The sequence below is a fragment of the Crocodylus porosus genome, unplaced genomic scaffold (genome assembly GCF_001723895.1).
Source record: "Crocodylus porosus isolate Cpor-Errol unplaced genomic scaffold, CroPor_comp1, whole genome shotgun sequence".
In the NCBI taxonomy this organism is placed as follows: Eukaryota; Metazoa; Chordata; order Crocodylia; family Crocodylidae; genus Crocodylus; species Crocodylus porosus.
Window position 1 is genome coordinate 146,430,029 of NW_017728906.1, and position 18,161 is coordinate 146,448,189.

General features: G+C 42.5%; 1 protein-coding gene across 9 annotated transcripts in view; it reads right to left on the reverse strand.

Moving 5' to 3' along the window:
* ELF1 (E74 like ETS transcription factor 1) overlaps window positions 1–18,161 on the reverse strand; it is a 115,293-nt gene that overhangs the window by 28,194 nt on the left and 68,938 nt on the right. For 8 of the 9 annotated variants that reach the window (XM_019529829.1, XM_019529827.1, XM_019529831.1 and 5 more), the window contains exons 3-4: window positions 6,931–7,105; window positions 297–309 (exon numbers count right to left, since the gene is read on the reverse strand). In XM_019529829.1, the coding sequence (XP_019385374.1) occupies window positions 297–309; window positions 6,931–7,105 (188 nt within the window). The remainder of the gene's footprint in view (window positions 1–296; window positions 310–6,930; window positions 7,106–18,161) is intronic. The other variant, XM_019529836.1, reaches the window with a different exon arrangement.

Consider the following 18,161-nt stretch of genomic DNA (forward strand, 5'->3'; position numbering starts at 1 on the left):
AGTCCCTGTTCCCCCGAGCACTGCCAGGAGTGACAAAAAATAACGGTCACAAGCTGGCAGAGGGTAGATTCAGACTAAACATCAGGAGGCACTACTTCACTGTCAGGGTGGCTAGAATCTGGAACCAACTTCCAAGAGAAGTGGTGCAGGCTCCTACCCTGGGGGTCTTTAAGACAAGGCTTGAGAATCACCTTGCCGGGGTTGTTTGACCCCAGTACTCTTTCCTGCCATGACAGGGGGTTGGACTTGATGATCTGCTCAGGTCCCTTCCAACCCTACTAACTATGAAACTATGACAAGATGCTTCAACTGCAGGTAAGAGACAATATTTCATTTGTAACAAGCTGCAGCTTGGACCTAAGCTTTACAAGCTGCTTAATTTTATGCACTTTTGCCTAAAAGGTTATATTTAGCTGATATACACAATTTATAAGTGGAAATATTTATGGGATGGAAATGAAGGTTCAAAGCATCTTGGAGAATAAAAGATACTTTTAAAAATAGCTTTTTCTAAACTGCCATCTAGTCTTCCCCACCTTTTCCTCTATCACTTTCACGCACTGATGGTATATGGAGTAAACAATCCTGTGGCTACAAGCCCCAGGGGGGAAAAAGTACTAGAAAACACAGTGTATTTTGGATCATGACCTTATAAAATGGCCAACCTCTGTCTCTTGTGAACAAAGGGAGTGAATTCCAAACTCAAGGCACTCACCAAAAATACTCTGTTCTCTACTCCCCTAAGTGTAGATGGACAGAAAGATAGCATGACATTTTATCCCATCACAACATCCACAAGAGGGCACATATATAATCCAAAAAATAACTCGTAAAACATTCAGATTCTTGGAGATTATAACTAGCAATAAGAATTGTGCACACCAGCAGTGGGCTGGGAATCAGTGCAACACAGAACAAAATATTCAGTGCCAGAAGATTTTGATAACCAATGGAATTTACTGAAGACTTCATCGTAGTTGTCGTATACACAGCTGTCAGTGATTTCAAGATTTCAATCTCAAACTTGAAAAAAAAATGGACTGAAGGTCAAAATATATATAAGAAATTACTCTAGCTTCCCCCATTGCTTGAAGTTCATTCTCACTGAGCCACTAAGTGTTCTGCTACAGAGAACTATCTTGGTCCACACTTGCAGGGAGATTTGGCAACCTGTAGCCCATGAGCCAAATCCAGCCCCACAAAGGGCTTGGATCCAGGCTGCATTTTACTAAGTGCGTACAGATCCCCAGCCATTTAATCCAATCCACATTTTGTTAAAGGTATGCAGATTGCCTCTGGCTGCTCCAGCCACCTGCTCCAGCCTTCCAGAGGGCTGCTCTTCCTTACCGCAACCTCTGGAGCAGCTGGAGGAGAATAATGACTCATGGTGCTGACTAGGTCTCAAGCTGCAGCCCCATATTAAAGGTTGCAGCTCTGTCCCCTCCAGGTGTGTTCCAGGTCTGACCCTCTTACAGACCTCGCCAAGGACAACACAGGCAAGTTTGTATAACCAGTCCTCAACCACACTGTTCAAACTAAGCAGGAATAGAATACATATATTCAGTCTAAAGCATACCCAAAAAGTACACTTGTGAAGCCTTCTTTAATATCTACTCCAAGTGTTGCAACTTACACTTGCGCTATATTCACTACAAAAAACGCACATTGGAAATGGTACCTTGAATAAGTAGTAATGGCTTTCTTTCTCCATGCACTATCATTTTGCCTTATTATTTAAGTAAAGCCCTATCAAGCCATACATTCATGGCAAACACTATTCAGCATTGCCTTTACTACCATGGTGTTTGTGGAATTGCACCCCTAGGGTCAGATTCCATTCCACACTGAAAAAATTATTAATCCGAAGGGTCAGTGGGTCTGCCTCCCCCTTACTGCTTTTTAGTGACTCCAGTTGAAGGATAAGATGGTGGTTGTTCCAAATGTAGATACATTAATGGATTTTCAGTGAAATACATTCTCACTTAGGTTTCTACGTCTATTTACATACCTAATAAGTGGAACAGAATATGACCTACTGTTATCACAAGTAGTAGCTTAGCATGACCCCTGCTCCATGGCTGTTGTCTTACTTATGGTAAGACAGTAACAGCTGAAATCAGAACCTATGATTCCCCTCACAATCTAAATCTCTATATAATATGATAAAATGAGCTTTATTTGGTGTAATTAAATACATTAAAACAAAAAACAAACCCTGAAATGCTGTATACAGCTGGGTTCCTAACACTGTGGCTGCTTGAGTGAGTAATTTCCACTTGTACTTAAATGCTTTTGCTGTCCACTAGTTACATTCATACAACCCCACACTTCCTACAGCATGCTCTGGTTGTTGGCATTTGTGACAATCAGCTTCAAAGCGCAGACAATAAGGCCTGTTGTCTAAGCTGTGAAGGACTGTGCCAGTTACAGCTGTATTTAAATTCAGCCCTGATTCCACTACAGACAGAAACAGAGACCCGGAGACTCAAAATAACAGCAAAAGCAAGAAAAAAGGGAAGTCACAAAGTTAGAGCTACAGATTTAGTGACTTTTTTCAGAAGAAATTATTATAATTTGAACTCCAATCTAGTTGTTGCCTAGCACTCTAACCCAATTATAATTTAAGAACACTTAAAATTGGGGGATATAGCAAAATATTGCTTTAAAAACACACATTTTTCAAGAGACATTGTTCAGTCTGTGGGTACTATTACAGCGTTGTGTAATCTACATACTCATGATGACTCAAGAGTTATTGCTCAATTCATGTAAGTTACTTTAATAGTGGGAGGGGGGTGAAGAGAATTGTATTTCAGCAGAAACACCCTCTCAAGATTACTTGGCATTCAAATTCAGCACTTGTAACTACTGTAAGTCACTCTTGTGGGTCCTAATGTACTCAGGCCTGTACAATTTAATTACTGGTACATAACAATTGAAAGTCTTTTTTCTATTTGTTCCTACTGGCACCTCCCCAATCAGAACATGCATTCATCTGTGTTACAACATTCTCTTTCATCCAAACACAGTACACTGTGGTTAACTAGCTATGGGATAATTTACTACTAAGGTTTGATTCACCATTGTTCCAATTTCCTGCCAGCTCCTCCCACACCCTATTATCAACTCCTGATAAACTATTGTTACTGGATAATTCACCATTAGAGTGACAAATTAACCTGAGTTTATTGCTATTTGGGGCTTTTTTTAAATAAACTGTTCTTAAATAAAAAGCACACTCCAATACAGGGGGTAGAGAAGGGGTATCAATAATTTGAGTAATCCAATTAGTTGCTCACTGTTAGGTACATTATTTATAATTACTGTTAAAAAAATAGCAAGGTATACAGTCTAACAAAACATTTTCTCTTAAAATTTATGCTACCTAAAATACTGCCCCACATTCTTCCCAGCAGAAAGAACGTAGCCTGTTCAATACAGAATGTACCTCAAAGTCAAGCATGTTTTAAAGAAAAAAAGCAAACTTTTATTACTCCTCTTCTAATTATTATTTGCAGTCTCCTTAGATCAGCAGCTACTGACAATATAATCTACTGCAATTTCTCAGTGTAACATGCTTTTAATATACAAGGAAAGTAAAGGTGCACTTTATAGATTAACTAAATCAGAGTTGCATAAGCTTTCATGAGCCCAAGCTCATTTCCTCTGATGAGCTTTCAGGCTCATAAAAACTTATGCATCTCTGATTTAGCTAGTCCATAAAGTTCATCTCCACCCTGCATTCTGCCTGACTTCAGACTAACACTGCTGTATCTTTCTATGTTTTAACAGAGAATGAGAGCTATAGTGTTAAATGAAGCATGTCTGTCACTAAAAATAATAAAAAAGATTTATAATTTGGATAAATGTAGTAACTGGAACAGTCACTGTAAAAATCACTTCTTTTATCTGGCAATTTCAAAAGGGTATCTTGCATCATGTTCAAAATTAGAATTGAAGTAATGGCTATGGTTTATATTAAAAATAAATTCTTGCAGATTTCTCCAAGAAACTTAGGAGAAAGAGGGAGAAAGTGCTACTTTTTACATATAGCCCAAAGACTATATGTATCAGCATTCCTATGGTCATATGGAAATGACTGTGTATGCAGAGCCTTATAGACCACATGTATGCTCAGAGCAACAGGGGAAGGTAAAAAAGGAAAAAAATACAATACCTAGGATTCCCCTGTAGTGAAAAGAGAAATATCTTCTTAGGTGAGAATGTGTGCTTTGCATATAGGCAATAACCATACTAGGTAAGCACTGTAGTGAAGTTTGCACTTCACTACATACATATACATTAGATATGTGCATATACTAGATACATATGTCCCTTAATAAATACAAAAGGCAAGAATTTCATAGGGTGGTATCTTTTACTGGACCAACTGCATAGCTGGGATAGAGTTAGACACAGTGACCCGAAGAAGAACGCCTTACCTAACTGTACCCCAACTATGTAGTTGGTACCATAAAAGATACCACCTTAAGAAATCCCTGACTCTTGCAGAATTCCTGGACCATCACTAGCTACAATGGCACTCTAACATTTAAAAAATTGGTATTTTAATCCTGAATCCTAATAAGAGAGATTCTGTTAGTGCCCCCAGAGGCAGAGGAGCCACTATGCTTTCCATAGGGTGGCAGTTTAAATTGGATGAAAAAAATGGGAGAGTCCTTATCTTTATAGCATGAAATAAGTGGGGGTGGTGCTCAGCTTGGGGTGGGGAAGGTGGTTAAGCAAGTTTTGACCACACATGCAGCACCATACCCAGTGCCATAGGCTGTATGCGACTCCATAGGCTCTGTGAAATCATGGGCTGCAAGCATGACAGGTTTCCAGTCTCTGGGGACGTTGAGGAAGACCGCAGCACAGTACAAGCCTTGCGTGACCAGCAAATGACCACAAGGCTGCTGGTGGGAAAGGTTGGGCCAACCCATTAGCCCAAAAAAATTTGAAGCTAATTCAGGTTTATACCATTTCCACAGCTCAAAAGACTCTGGAATGAGGTGCTTTTAAGAAATGGAAATTATCAGCCATCCAATTACACATTAGAAATAACCAGGGATCCCGGTTTGCTCTGATTGTAAAAAATCCCCAATTTTTGGTTTAAAATAAGTAAACCAAAATCCACATTCTTCCATGATTAAAATGAAACACTACTATATATATATTTATATAGCGCGCGCGTTTGTGTGTGTATATATATATATATATGTATATAAGTAGATATATATCTAATATAGTTGATATATATCTATATCACTATCTATATTAGTGGTGTTTCATTTTAATCATGGAAAAATGTGGATTTTGGGTTACTTTTTTAAAACTAAAATGGGGGGATTTTATTTTATTTTTATCAGAGAAAACCAGGATCCCTGGAAATAACAAATACAAGCAGCAAGGGATTTAAGTCAGCGTTCTAGTCAGTAGTTAGCAAACAGCCCAAAATTGACATGAGATCATGACAGAAATTACTGAAAAGCCTTGAGCTAACACATCTGTAAAACTCTGTTTTGTTCATGGATAACTCACTAATGGAAAAAGGGGGCAAACTCTTCAAATAAAACTCCGCTGAGAATAATTCCTGCCAAGTGGGTTTTAGTTTTGTTTTTAAATATGGGCACACATCCAGTACAAAAAGTTGCATGGTAGGAGAATAAACTTCTGTCAGACATTTTAGCCAAGGTTATCACATGTGAAAGGACTCAAAATATTAAGAGCATGACTTTGAAAACTGTTCTGGTTGAGAGGTTAGACTTTCAGGCAATCTCACTACCATTCACCAACACTTGAGACTACATGTCTGTGACCTCCTCACTGGAAAAAAGCAAAACAAAAATAGATACTACTATCACCTAGATCAAAATTCTGGGAAGATGTCCACTCCCTGCAACGCTTTACACCTTCTGAAGGATCACTTTGCACCGTCTGTGTACTCAGTATCTGCCTGAAAGATCTGAGCTACCAATGATACTGCAAATAAGCCTTCCTCATCAGGGTCCTACATTTGTTTTCTCTTCTTCTCAGTCCCTCTTCACTAACAGAGTTTTATATAAACACCCATGTCATCAAACTAAGCCACTGTTAAATGTTGCAAATTATCTTTTGCATTTTTTACACTTACTTTTATAACTCTAACCATCATTCCTCCTATATATTTTAAAGCTATTAGTGCATCTTCAGGTAGTTAAAACAGTAAAACTACATCAAAAGTCTAGTTTACTTCTTGCTATAGATACCTGCTTTTATCAAAAAAGTTCTGAAAAGCCAGGTACCCACCCCTAAAGCCAGGTATCCACAAGAAAATATGAACAAATACCTTACAAAAATAAAAGTACAAAGTCTGAGAAACGTTTGAGTGGGGCCTTCTGGCACATATAGTGCATTAATTGTCCAATTTAGACTGTAAATTCATATGCAGGATATATATCATCATCTTCATAATGTATAGTACTAACAAGAAATTAGTAATAAAATAGCAATTCTCATTTATAAAAATATTTTCGGCTTGCTTTTTTCATGATTTTGGAAAAGGCAGGGTCATAACATTCAGCTGGGGGAGAAGTTTTTGCTACTTGTTTTTTCCAACAGCACCACAGTTTTGCTTACACTGGACATCTTCCACAGTTTCCACTGCTGTTCTAATAAGATATATTGCATTTTGTAAAAAAAATGCAAAGCACTAGGCACATACATCAAGTATACTGTAACAAGTCTACTTACCTTTATTGCCAGTACCTTAAGTTTTGTTTTAAAACAGACCTAGTAGTAAAGAACATGGTAAGAGATTCTATGCAGCCCTTTACATTTCCCCTATAACTTATCTTTCATACTTGGCTCTGGCATAGGTCTGTTTCATTTTTGCTTTGTAAGGAAAAGTTCTTCATTGAAAGCCACTGCCACCCTGTTAAAGCAACGAACCTGTCAGAGTGATATCATCATCTTCTATGATTTGCTCTTCTGCAACGTCCAATGAACTTTCGGTAATCATGTCATTAGGTTCATCAACACAGGATAAGCCAGAGTAATTGTGTAGGAGGTCTGCACTAGGAACATGTTCCACAATGACAGCAGGGAAAATAGATGGATCACCAAGCTATGAAAAAATAAATAAAGAAAAAGATTTAAGCTACTCCCAAATGTTACGTCTGCCAATGTACAATACATCAGAGATAGCCAACCTGCAATACCTATGCCACAAGTGGCATAGGCCGCAGGTCAGGAAGGGGGCAGGTATTACACCAGCAGACAGGACAGGAAGCAGAAAGCAGAGCAGCAGAATGAACAGGAAGAAAAAAAAATCAGTGGCAGATCAGGCAAGGAGCACAGGGCAGGAAACAGAAAGCAGAACAGTAGATCCGGCAGGGGAAGGGGATTAGAGTGACACTCCAAGAGTGTGCAGGGCTAATTTGTGCTATCCCTGCCAAAAACATTGACCATGAATGATCTACGGTGTTACTAAAAGCGTTAGACAGCTAGGGCCAGTAACAGTAACAATCCATTAGTGTTTCAATCTGCAAAATGGAATAGCTGTAGACTAATCACTGAAGTTTCTGAAATGTTCACTTTGTTTTGAGCAAGAACATTTAATAGAGACATAATTGAAAATTGTTTAATGTAGGATCCTCACAACAGCATTTCACAGAGTAACTTTTCATAAAGAAAGCACAATTTAAAAATGAACCAGACAGAGGATTCAAAAACGTACCGTAGAGAATTCAAAAACGTACCGTAGGAAGTAACTCCACTACTCAGAGATGTAGCAGGGCATAAAAAATCATACAACCTGCTAGCTGTTTTTCAGCTCTAGTTCTTATGGTCCTATTAATTTGAAGCTGTGCTATCCTCTCCCCTCCTCAGTGTCGACCATCTATTATCAAACCCATCCTGCAAACTACTATTTTGTTTCAGATGCAGAAGAAATGAAGCAATTGGAAAATTAGCAGGAAGTCAAACTGATCAGCCATAATTAAAAGATGCATATTCTTTCAAAAGACAACTTCTTAACAGGAAGAGGTTTTCAGAAAAAAAAGTACCCCTTGCTACAAACAAGTGTTTTCCAAAACATTTTTTTAAAAGGTCACGTGCAGAAAGAGATTTACTATCTGACAGTAGCATAACATGTTACATATAACATATACCACATTAATTTCACAATCTATCAGGAAGACTATGCTTTTGTAAACAAAACAATGTGGGTGAATTTAGAGCGGAGATATACTTCTGAAGAGTACAACACCTAGATTTGCACAGCCCAATTTTTTAACCATGCTATAAAAAAATATCACAATTGTAAGCTGTTTTGAGCATTATTTATTTTACATAACCTGACCATTGGATACAATTCAATTGAAAGTAAAATATGCCTCAAGCTATTGGTTCAATACAAACCGATATTGGGGTGAAGTATCTCCCAGCAAAATGTTATGGGTGTAAGTACTGAAATGGCAAAGCGTGCTATTAAAAGTTTTGACAGGCAGTAATTATTATTTTAAGTTGCAAAGTATTTTCTAAAAATATGTTTTAACAACAGATGTGCATTTCATGGAATAAGGCACAGATTAAAAATAATTTAAAACAACCTCTCCACCCCAATATACTTAAATGAATTTCTACCATGAATTAGTAGCCCACTAAATACAAAAGCCAATTAACGGACTGTCAGCAAACAGGTTCTTCAGAACACAGCCTTCAAAGTAAAATGACAGCTTACCAAAGTAATACAAGTGACAGAAAAGCAGACCCATATAAGATCACTCTAGAAGTTCTGCTAATAGTAGGAAGGGAAGAGTAGAGCTAACTCCAAGAGACAAAGGGCACAAAAAGGCACAGCCTCACGAAAAATAAATTCAATAGAATGAGCCAGGTCCACCCTGTTTTAATAATGAACAGTGTGCAAGTGCTTTCATTTGAGTCATCTACTTTATTAACATTATGAAAAAGGGTAATCAAGCCATTTATCTATTTAAGAACAAACCGGCTATTTTCTTAATGGAACGATAAAACAAAGACAGTCATTTACTCATCAGAAATAGTCAAATGACTCTGCACTTCAAAAGCTAGATAGACATTAACCAGGACTCTATTCTTAAATTTCAGTTTATGCATCACTGTGGCTTTTCAAAGATTTGGCTGGTCACTTGGTGTTGGTTCCATTTCTATTCTAGCTGAGAATAACAGACCAGATACTGAGAGAAGATGAAATAGCAAGCAAAAAAACAAAACAAAAGGACAAAGCATTTAGGAAAGAGGAAAAAATCATATAAAATCTCTGTATAACAAACTTCTTGATTTGCCACAGGGCTACTTGATCATAAACTGAAGGAGAATGATCTACGACAGAGAGGCAATCTTGTTATTGCAATGTGGCCCAGCCTACTGAAATGTTTGAAAATCTGCAATCCAGCAAGTAGTCAGAGTAATTAATGTACTGGGCAAAAGTTTATAAGTAATGACACATAAAACACTACATTTAAAAATTCCTATTAAAGCTGCACAGAAAAAAACTCAAAAGCTATGACTATGCAAACTTAATTCAGCCCTTAAAGTGCATATAGGCAGTCCTCGGACTTATGACACAACTGGTTCCTGAAAACGGCATCTTAAGTGAAATGTTGCAACTCGGAACTGATTTTCCCCATAGGAAACAGTGTTATAAATGGGGGATTCGTTCCTGAACCAAGGCCCAATACCCTATTTTCACCAAAAATAACCCAGAATTTTGTACTCAATCAATTACAGATAAGTAACATAGCTACATTAATATATATATTGTAAATAACAATCATATTGATTTGGAAGGACTTCTTTGAGATGACTTGTTGGACTTTTTGAAAGGCTCTTGGCTGGACTTTTTGAATGGCTCTTGGCTAGTGTCCTCTTAGGAGTCTTGGCTGCAGGTTTTTCTGGAGTCTTGTCTGCTTTCTTAAAGAAAGCGTGCAAGGAAGGTGTTCTCCAGGGAGATGGGTGACGCAGCAAACTCATTAGCTGGTGTGTTGCAGCGTCGGATCAAGCGTTGTAAAGTCAAAACTGACGTCAGAAAGTTGAAACAGGGTGTCAATTTATAAAAGTTGTAAGAATTAAACGTTATAACTCGAAACATTGTAAGTTGAGGACTGCCCATATTCATTCTGATATGGTTTTAATTGCATATTCCCTCCAGCCCCATATGCCCTGTAGCTTCTTCAGAGAACAGAATGGACAATACTCACTTAAGTAAGTAGCAAACATTTTATTTCATGAAGTCTCTGCTGAGCATGTGCAAACTGTTTTCCACCCCCCACCCATAGGCTCCCCAAAGGACTAGGGGTGCACCAATAAAGATTTTTTTGTCAGATACTGATCCGATAGCCGACACGCAGCCCAGTAGCCTGGAGACCAGCATCCAGTCGGTAAGTCTGTAGGGGGAAGAAGCATGAGGGGGGCAGATCGAGGCCCCCGTGGTGAGGGAGGGAGTGGGGTTGAGGCAGGGGCAGGTGCTGATCAGCTGAGGCAAGGCAGGGTGCGGGATAGAGCCATGGGAGGCTCATCTGGGAGGCACAGGGAGGTGGGAAGCGGGGGGTGCAGCTCCTGGCTGCTGCACGCACCCTAAGGGAGGTATGGGGGCATGCGCCCCCAAGATTTGTACAAGGGGCAAGGGCAGGCTGCCTGCTGTGGGTTCAGGCACAGGGGCTGCACCAGCCTCTTCCCAGTGTCGGGGGCTGAACCAAGGCTATGCTCAGGGTGGATGAGGATAGGGCAGGTGGCGGCACTGGGAGGGGGGCTAGAGGAGGACTACGGCAAATTTTGGGGTGGCTCTAGCTCACTCCATAGTCCCCTTCCCAGCACCACAGCCACCCACCCCATACGCAGCCCTGGCCCAGATCCCCTGCTGGGAAGAGGCTGGCACAGCCCCTGGCCCAAAGCCCACAGCAGGCAGCCCACCCTTGCCCTACACACAAATCCAGGGAGCACATGCCCTAGATGCATCCCCCGGGGATATGCAGAGGGGCTGGAAGCTGCCCCTCTGTGCCCCCCCAGATGAGCTGCCCAAGGCTCCATCCCGTGCCCCACACCACGCCAGCTGGGCAATGCCTACCCCTGCCCCATTCCCTCCCTCACTGTGGGGACCTCCATCTGCTTCCCCACCACAAATCAGCCAGATGCTGCTCTCCATGCTGCCTGGCTATATTCCTGGCTTTGTACATGGTGTGGCTGCACGCAGCATGTATCAGTGACATTACTGCCTACACCGGCCAAAAAAAGCTGACTGTTGATAGTGTCTATTTTCCTTTTATCGGTGCCAATCCGATATGGACTGATATATGGGTGCACTTCTATACAGGACTGTACTTTATTTTGATGATTTTGCTAAGCCAGGGGTTGTCAACCAGGTACTCCTGGGGGTACTTGGAAAGGCCCTAGGGGGTACACGTGGGCAGGAGGGGATGAAGCATCGCCACCCACCACCCCAGGAACACAGTTTACTGTAATCTATTCTGCAATACAGAACTTTATTTTGACAACACCTAAAGAATATTGTCCTGAAAACATATTAACATGGTAACTGTGACTGGGTATCCCAAACATGGGGGTTTCTGTAATGCAGACAAACAATGGTACAATAATTCTTAGCTCTGCCTCATATTCAAGTAACTGAGGCATTTAGTCACATACGTGCTTTTAAGGAAGGAAAAAAGGTAAACATATTAAAGTAGGGCTGTCAAACGATTAAAAAAATCGATGGCAATTAGTTGCGTGATTTTAAAAAATTAGTCATTAGTAATTGAGATTTTAATCACACAGCTAAAAACTCAAAATTATGTGCACAAAAACCTCAGAATTATGCAAAATAATGCAGGTACTTTGTATGGTTGAGGGTGGGTATAGGGTATGTCTGTGGAGGGGAATTTGTGATGGTGTGGAAGGCTATGGGTATGTATGTGGGATTTAGAGCCCAGGGAGGGAGGTTGCTCACAGGGGGGCCTGAAGCCTGGGGAGGAAGGACCCCTGCATGCCCTGACAGGATGCCCAATCTGAGCCAGGTTCCTACTCAGATGCCCTTGGCCCAGGGTGTGCCCCCTACCTGAGCAGGGCCCGAGGCAGTAGGCTCACCCCAGCCTTGCCACAGCAGCAGTGGCCTGGGACCACCTAGGAGCTCTGGCACAGGCCCAGACTGAGGATGCACAGGGACCCACAGGCCCAGAGGCAGCTTGTGCCAGAGCGCCCAGGCAGTCCTGACCCACCCCAAGCCTGAGCCGTGGGGCCCGAGGGTGCCAGGTAGCCTTGCTGCGGCTCAGCACCACCTTCCCTGAACCCCAGTGCTGCCAACCTGGCTGCTCAGGGCCCTGGATAGGGGTTGTGGGTAGGTGCATGGGTGGGTGTGCCCCACTCCCTCACTTCCTGCTGCAGCTACCCCATGCCCATGCCCAGGCTGCCCTATGGCAACTCTGCACCATCAACACTACCCCACGAGGTGGCCTGGAGATGGTAATAATGGCAGCAGGGCAGGGCAGCCAGGGCAGAGGCTCCAAAACCACGTGCACAATTAATATGTTAAAAAATTAATGCATTAATTGGTTCTTGCAGTAATTGCATGTTACCAATTATTAATTGACAGCCCTAATTAAAAGAATTGAGATGGAGGAGTAAAAAGACAATTATTCATAGGAATACTAAGATACTGAAAGTGTAGTTGATTTAATCTATCAAACTCTTAAGGGGAGAACAGAAGGAGAATATCACTAGAAGCTTTAATGGTATTTTATTTTCTAAACGATATTGACCTCTTTCAGGTTTGCATATTACTAAAGCATAAAGATTTTCTTTCTTGCAGTACTTAAGGGTAGGAAAGCCTATATTAAGTATACTGGAAATCAGTCACAGAAAATGCATATATAGTTGTAAGCTTTCATGAAAAAATGACATATTTCAAAAAAGTTCTTCGGTGTTAATGGCTAAGTATTTTCTTTGCACAGTGATTGCAGCCAGTTACAAATTTCACAAATAAAATCTCCTTTCAGAAGAACCTGTTATTAAAATATACTGACATGTAAGCCACAATGGAAAGGTCCAATTTTACCTCAACATTTCCATAACTTTCTCAACGATGTCAAGGAAAAAAATACATGGATCCTAAAAGAGTACAAGACTGCTGGTAGTTCAGTTGTTGTAAATCATACAAATGGCCTTGTACACATTAAGAATGTCAGAACTCAGATTTACTACATCCTCCTTTTATGCTTGCACACAGTGGGAATTATGGACAGAGGAAAAATAGTGTTCAGTTAAGGCCAATCTATTTTTCACGTAAAGTGTAATTATTCAACTAACATACTGAATTACATTCCTAAATTTAATACCAGACTTAACAAAGCTTATGCTTTTCTAGGGGAAAAAAGCATTTCTAACGCACTAGCACAGGAGTGAGTGTGAGTTCACCAGACAGCACATAATGAAAAAAAAAAAAAGGAAAAAATCCAGGTTTTACCATAACCTGTAAATTAAATCAAAGTAACTATTCATATAAAAATAGTTTACAACTTTCTCCCATAGCCTACTTCACCGCTGCACACCCCACCCCACCCCAAAAAACAAAGATAAGATCCTGGTCCTACTGAAATCAATGGGATTTTTGCTACTGACATCTCCGGGACCAGGATTTCACATAACATACCTAGAATAAATACTATATAAATAAAGTAGTTGACTATAGTAGATTTCACAGTAGGCAGTGATGTGTACAGGGTTTCTTAATCCCTTCTACTTAGACAGTAATAAGGCAGCATTAGAAGGCTGCAATTTGATGTAGTCAGCTGAGGCAGGGAGACCTGCAGAAGGAAAAGCAACAAGAGGAAGCCAAAAGCTGTAGAGCTGGAGGGTAGCTAGCTACTTCAGAGCCAGCTGCAAGGCAACAGGGGAGTGCTCTAGACAAATAGAAAGGCAAACTGCAGCAGATGAGGGCTGGCTTTGAGGGAACACTGCTGCAACTGGTCAGAAGATCACATGATCAGAAGAGTTTGAGCCCTGGGAGATATAAAAAGCAGGGGTCCTGGTTTTCTGCTGCAAATTGTTTGATTTTTTTTTTAAAAGTCTGCAAATCCTCTGATAAAACCACCAAATCCACAATTAAAATGAAACAGCACTATATATATAGGTATCAATTGAACACAATGTTTTATTGATATATTTACAATTTTTAAGCAATTTGGAAGCCTACCAGTGCCCCAATCACTATAATAAAATACATTCTAAATACCTATAAATTTTGGTATTTGATTTAGGGTTTTTTTTATCGTGGTCCCACGCATCAGAGCTCCCATTGCCCCCTTCACTCAACAGGACTCAGGTCCAGGCCCCTCACTCCCAAGCCACAGCCCCCTGGCCCTGGTGACCCTTGCCCCCCACCGCCCCAGCCCTGCTAGAGGGGGCTTCTAGCAGTCAGGGCTACAGGGCCAGGGACCCAGGTCTGCAGCCTCCCAGAGCAGCACAGGAGATGGCAGCTGCTGCGGCCCAAGCAGGGAGCAGAGCACAAGTCCAGCTCCCCCTCCACCACAGGTGGCAGGACCAAAGCAGAGCCATAGGGGGGAGGGGGGGGCGGGTGCAGGCTACCCTCCCCCTGGGGCCTCTGTGCTCAGCGGGTGGGATCTGGTGCAGCAAAGCAGAGTGAAGACAGGTGGGGAAGCTCCTTGCTGCTACATACGCTGCACTGCCCTGGCGAGGTGCCCCCTGGACCCCAGCAGCAGCGAGGGGTCCAACTCTGCCACCCCCACTGCTGCTGGGAGGCAGGGGGCACTTTGCCAGGGCAGCATGGAGCTTGCAGCAGCAAGGAGCTTTGCCTCATGGCCCTGCCACCCACTGGGCCACAGAGGAGGAAGGCAGCAGGGAGGGGAGTCCCAAGCCCGCAGTGGCCAGCCCCCAACCCACCCCTGCCTCATGCACAGATCTAAGGGGCATGTGTGTCCCCCGTTCCCCCATGAATGTGTGCAGTGGTGAGGAGCCAGCCCCTCCCCTCCCAGACAAGTTGTCTGCAACCCCATCCCCACTCCCCACCGGGGCCCTGCGACTATGCATTCCAGCCCAGGCCCCCAGCCCCATGCACCGCTCAGCTGGGCAGCAGCACCAACCCCAGCCCTGCCCAACTCCCTCCCTCACTATGGGGGCCTGAATCCCCTCCTCCCCGCAAAAAACTTGGAGCTGCTGTCTGGTGGCCACATGTTCATCTACATGCACATGGCATCTCCTGCCTCACCGCTCTCCTCTTGCTCTCCCAGCCCCTTGTATACTGGAACTCTGCCAGCCTGCAGAGAGCTCTTTGCAAAAACTGAAAATCCATGCGTTTCTCCATTAAAATGAGAAATCTGCATGTTGGGAGCTGAAGGCAGGCAGAGCCAGGACCCGGCACTCAGAGCCTAAAGCCACTGTTGCAGGCTGTTAAAAAGGAGATTTTGGGAAGTGGCAACAAAGCTGGTGGAGGATGCAGGTGAGGTTCCCTGAAAGGCATTCAACACTGTCAGGACTGAGGCCAGGACGGAGCTCTTCAAGAGTCTCGGGTCCAGTGGGTACTGTAGGGAAAAGTTAAGTAGTTCTCAGGCAGTGAGTAAGCAACCATGCAAAGGGCCAGGGCAGCCTAGTACCAAAGAGGACAGGGCCAAGGGGTCCAAACAGACTGACACCAACAGGGAGAAGCCAACAGGCTATGTGAGGGATGACGAAGTGAAATCTCCAAGGCATGGGCGTGTCTTAAGGTGGCAGCCGGAGAGCACAATTTACATCCCTAAGGCAATTTAGTGCCATAAGGCACAGATAGAACAAGTAGGGCCATGAGCAGAGTATACAGGCCAGGATTTGTGCCATCAGGATACATAAAGTTTTGGTACTGGACTAAGGGTCTTGAGAGAGACAAATAGGAATGAAGGTCTTCCCAGACCCATCAGATGCAACCAGGAATACTCTAGGACTCAGAAGCAGCCTCCCAATTCACACAGCATATACATCAAGGTGTAGCAGGCCTTGGCAGTTTACAAAGGGGTAAACTGGGGATCTGGAGTAAGGCAGGTTTAACATTGCCACCTTCAGAAGCCAGTCCTGCTTTAAATGGCATAGAGGAGACCATTACAAAGTGTTTCTGCTTTCAGGTGTAAGAATAACTTATCCCAAACCCCCAACAGTACACATCTTCCAGCTGATGGAAAATACCAAAAATTTTCCATGATCCAACCTGTTGTAAATGGAGAAAACTGGAATCTGTTTCTTTCTTGAGAGAGTAATGGGGAAAAGAGGGAATGATTTCCTTCCCTGACACTGAAAAATGTCTGTATAGATGCTTACATAATAGCTTCTGTTTCTTATATGCTTATCCTATAAGGTATCTCATACTGAGAATTGTAAGGGCCTTAGAGAAAGAGATTCACAAAGACTAAAGTGGCCTGGCAAGTGAAGGAGAAAGAAGAGGACTTCTCCAATTCCAGAAAGTTTGTCTTCTCACTATGCGAGTCCTGCCAGGGTGATCCAGTGCTTTTCCAGAAAATCTCTTTCCTAAAAGGCAATGTGCCACTTGGGCAAAACTCTCATGTCCATTGTCACAGATTTCTTTGCTAGTGAGCTACTGGTAAGCAACAAAGACACCAACTTAAATATGAACACGAAGATACTGCACAGAAGAACTAGGCCAGAGATGGACCCATATATTCAGCACTTGCTTTTAATCCAACAAGGCCACATGATTCAGACCTCAGGCCTTGAAAGGTTTTTTTTTATTATTATTATCAGTGTTGTTGTTATTACTTTTGAAGCAAGTCACAGGCAGAACTAGCTGAGATGACCTTTGTGACTTCTGGAAAATGGCTCAGACTCCTAGATGGACACTTGTCTGAACCATAAGATAGTCCAGTTGAGAGGCTGTCTATATGTTCATTATACATACTCTCACGAGAAATTCACCATTCCTTGGAAATCAGATAAATGCAGCACACTGCCTTGGAGATGGCAGCATTAGGTTTATCCAGACCTTCTTAATAATTTCCTGGAAATCCTCGTATAAGTGGACAAATAAAAGGATACCCCTTCATAGTAGCTTTCTGAACAGGGAAGTTACCTTCATACAGAGACAGAACATTAGACTTTGGCTTCTGACTTCTGCTTCTCCCTCTCAGAGGGCTCACAGCTGCACCAACAAAACGGGGGAAGGAATTGAAAACATGTCTGAAGGAGAACCTGCCCAGAAGGGGGAAGTAAAATGGTTGCCTACCCCAGAGGCCCTATGATACTAGAGATGCAAGGACAGAAAGACAGAAATTGACTCTCCACAAAAGTAAAGGAGAGCACTGAGGGCAAGACACAGCGGGGACAGAAGTTAAGACATGCAGTGTCTAATGTACTTGCATGCACTTTTCTCTTATTCTGTGTCATAACCCCCAAGAAGTCTTTACAGGCCACTTGTTTAGTGAAGAAATGGTTTCTGTTGAGATCCCTCCTAGAATTACAAAAAGCCAGAAGTGGCACTCAAGACATTAGCAACATACTACAAGAAATACCAGGCCTGATCCAGAGATGACGGAGAGTCTGGCGTACTACTTAAAAAACTGTGGCTGCCATAAAGTAGAAACATAGGAAAACAGGCTGGAAGGGAACTCAAGAGGCCATCTAATCTAACCTCCCGTTTGATGCAGGATCATCTATGCCAGCAACTTCTTGACCAACTGTGAGATAGCAAATAGGAAGAGAGGATGAGAGAGAATGGAGTCAAGAGTAGAGCAAGAGCTATGCGAGGAGGCAACTGAGCCCACAAAGGAGCCTGCAGAAGCTATTGCCCAGTATCAGACTAAACATACTCCCTTCCACCTCCCCCTAAAATAACCTAACTCTTCCCTATTTACACGTGATTTGTGCAGTGTTGCAACAGGATCTACTAGTATAGTTAGTCCAAGCTAAGTCTTCCCACTGTCAGACTATGAAGGGATTTTTGTTATTTGTCCCTGGTCACATTTCCACACTACACAACTAGGTGCTGCAACAGCAAAAAAAAAAAAAAAAGCTACAGATATAGACATAGATCAAGTCAGCGGGTCCAGATGCTCTCCACCCCAGGGTGTTGAGGGAGCTAGCTGGGGTTATTGCAGGGCCCTTGGCACAGCTTTACGAGCACTCATGGTGCTCAGGCCAGGTGCCAGATG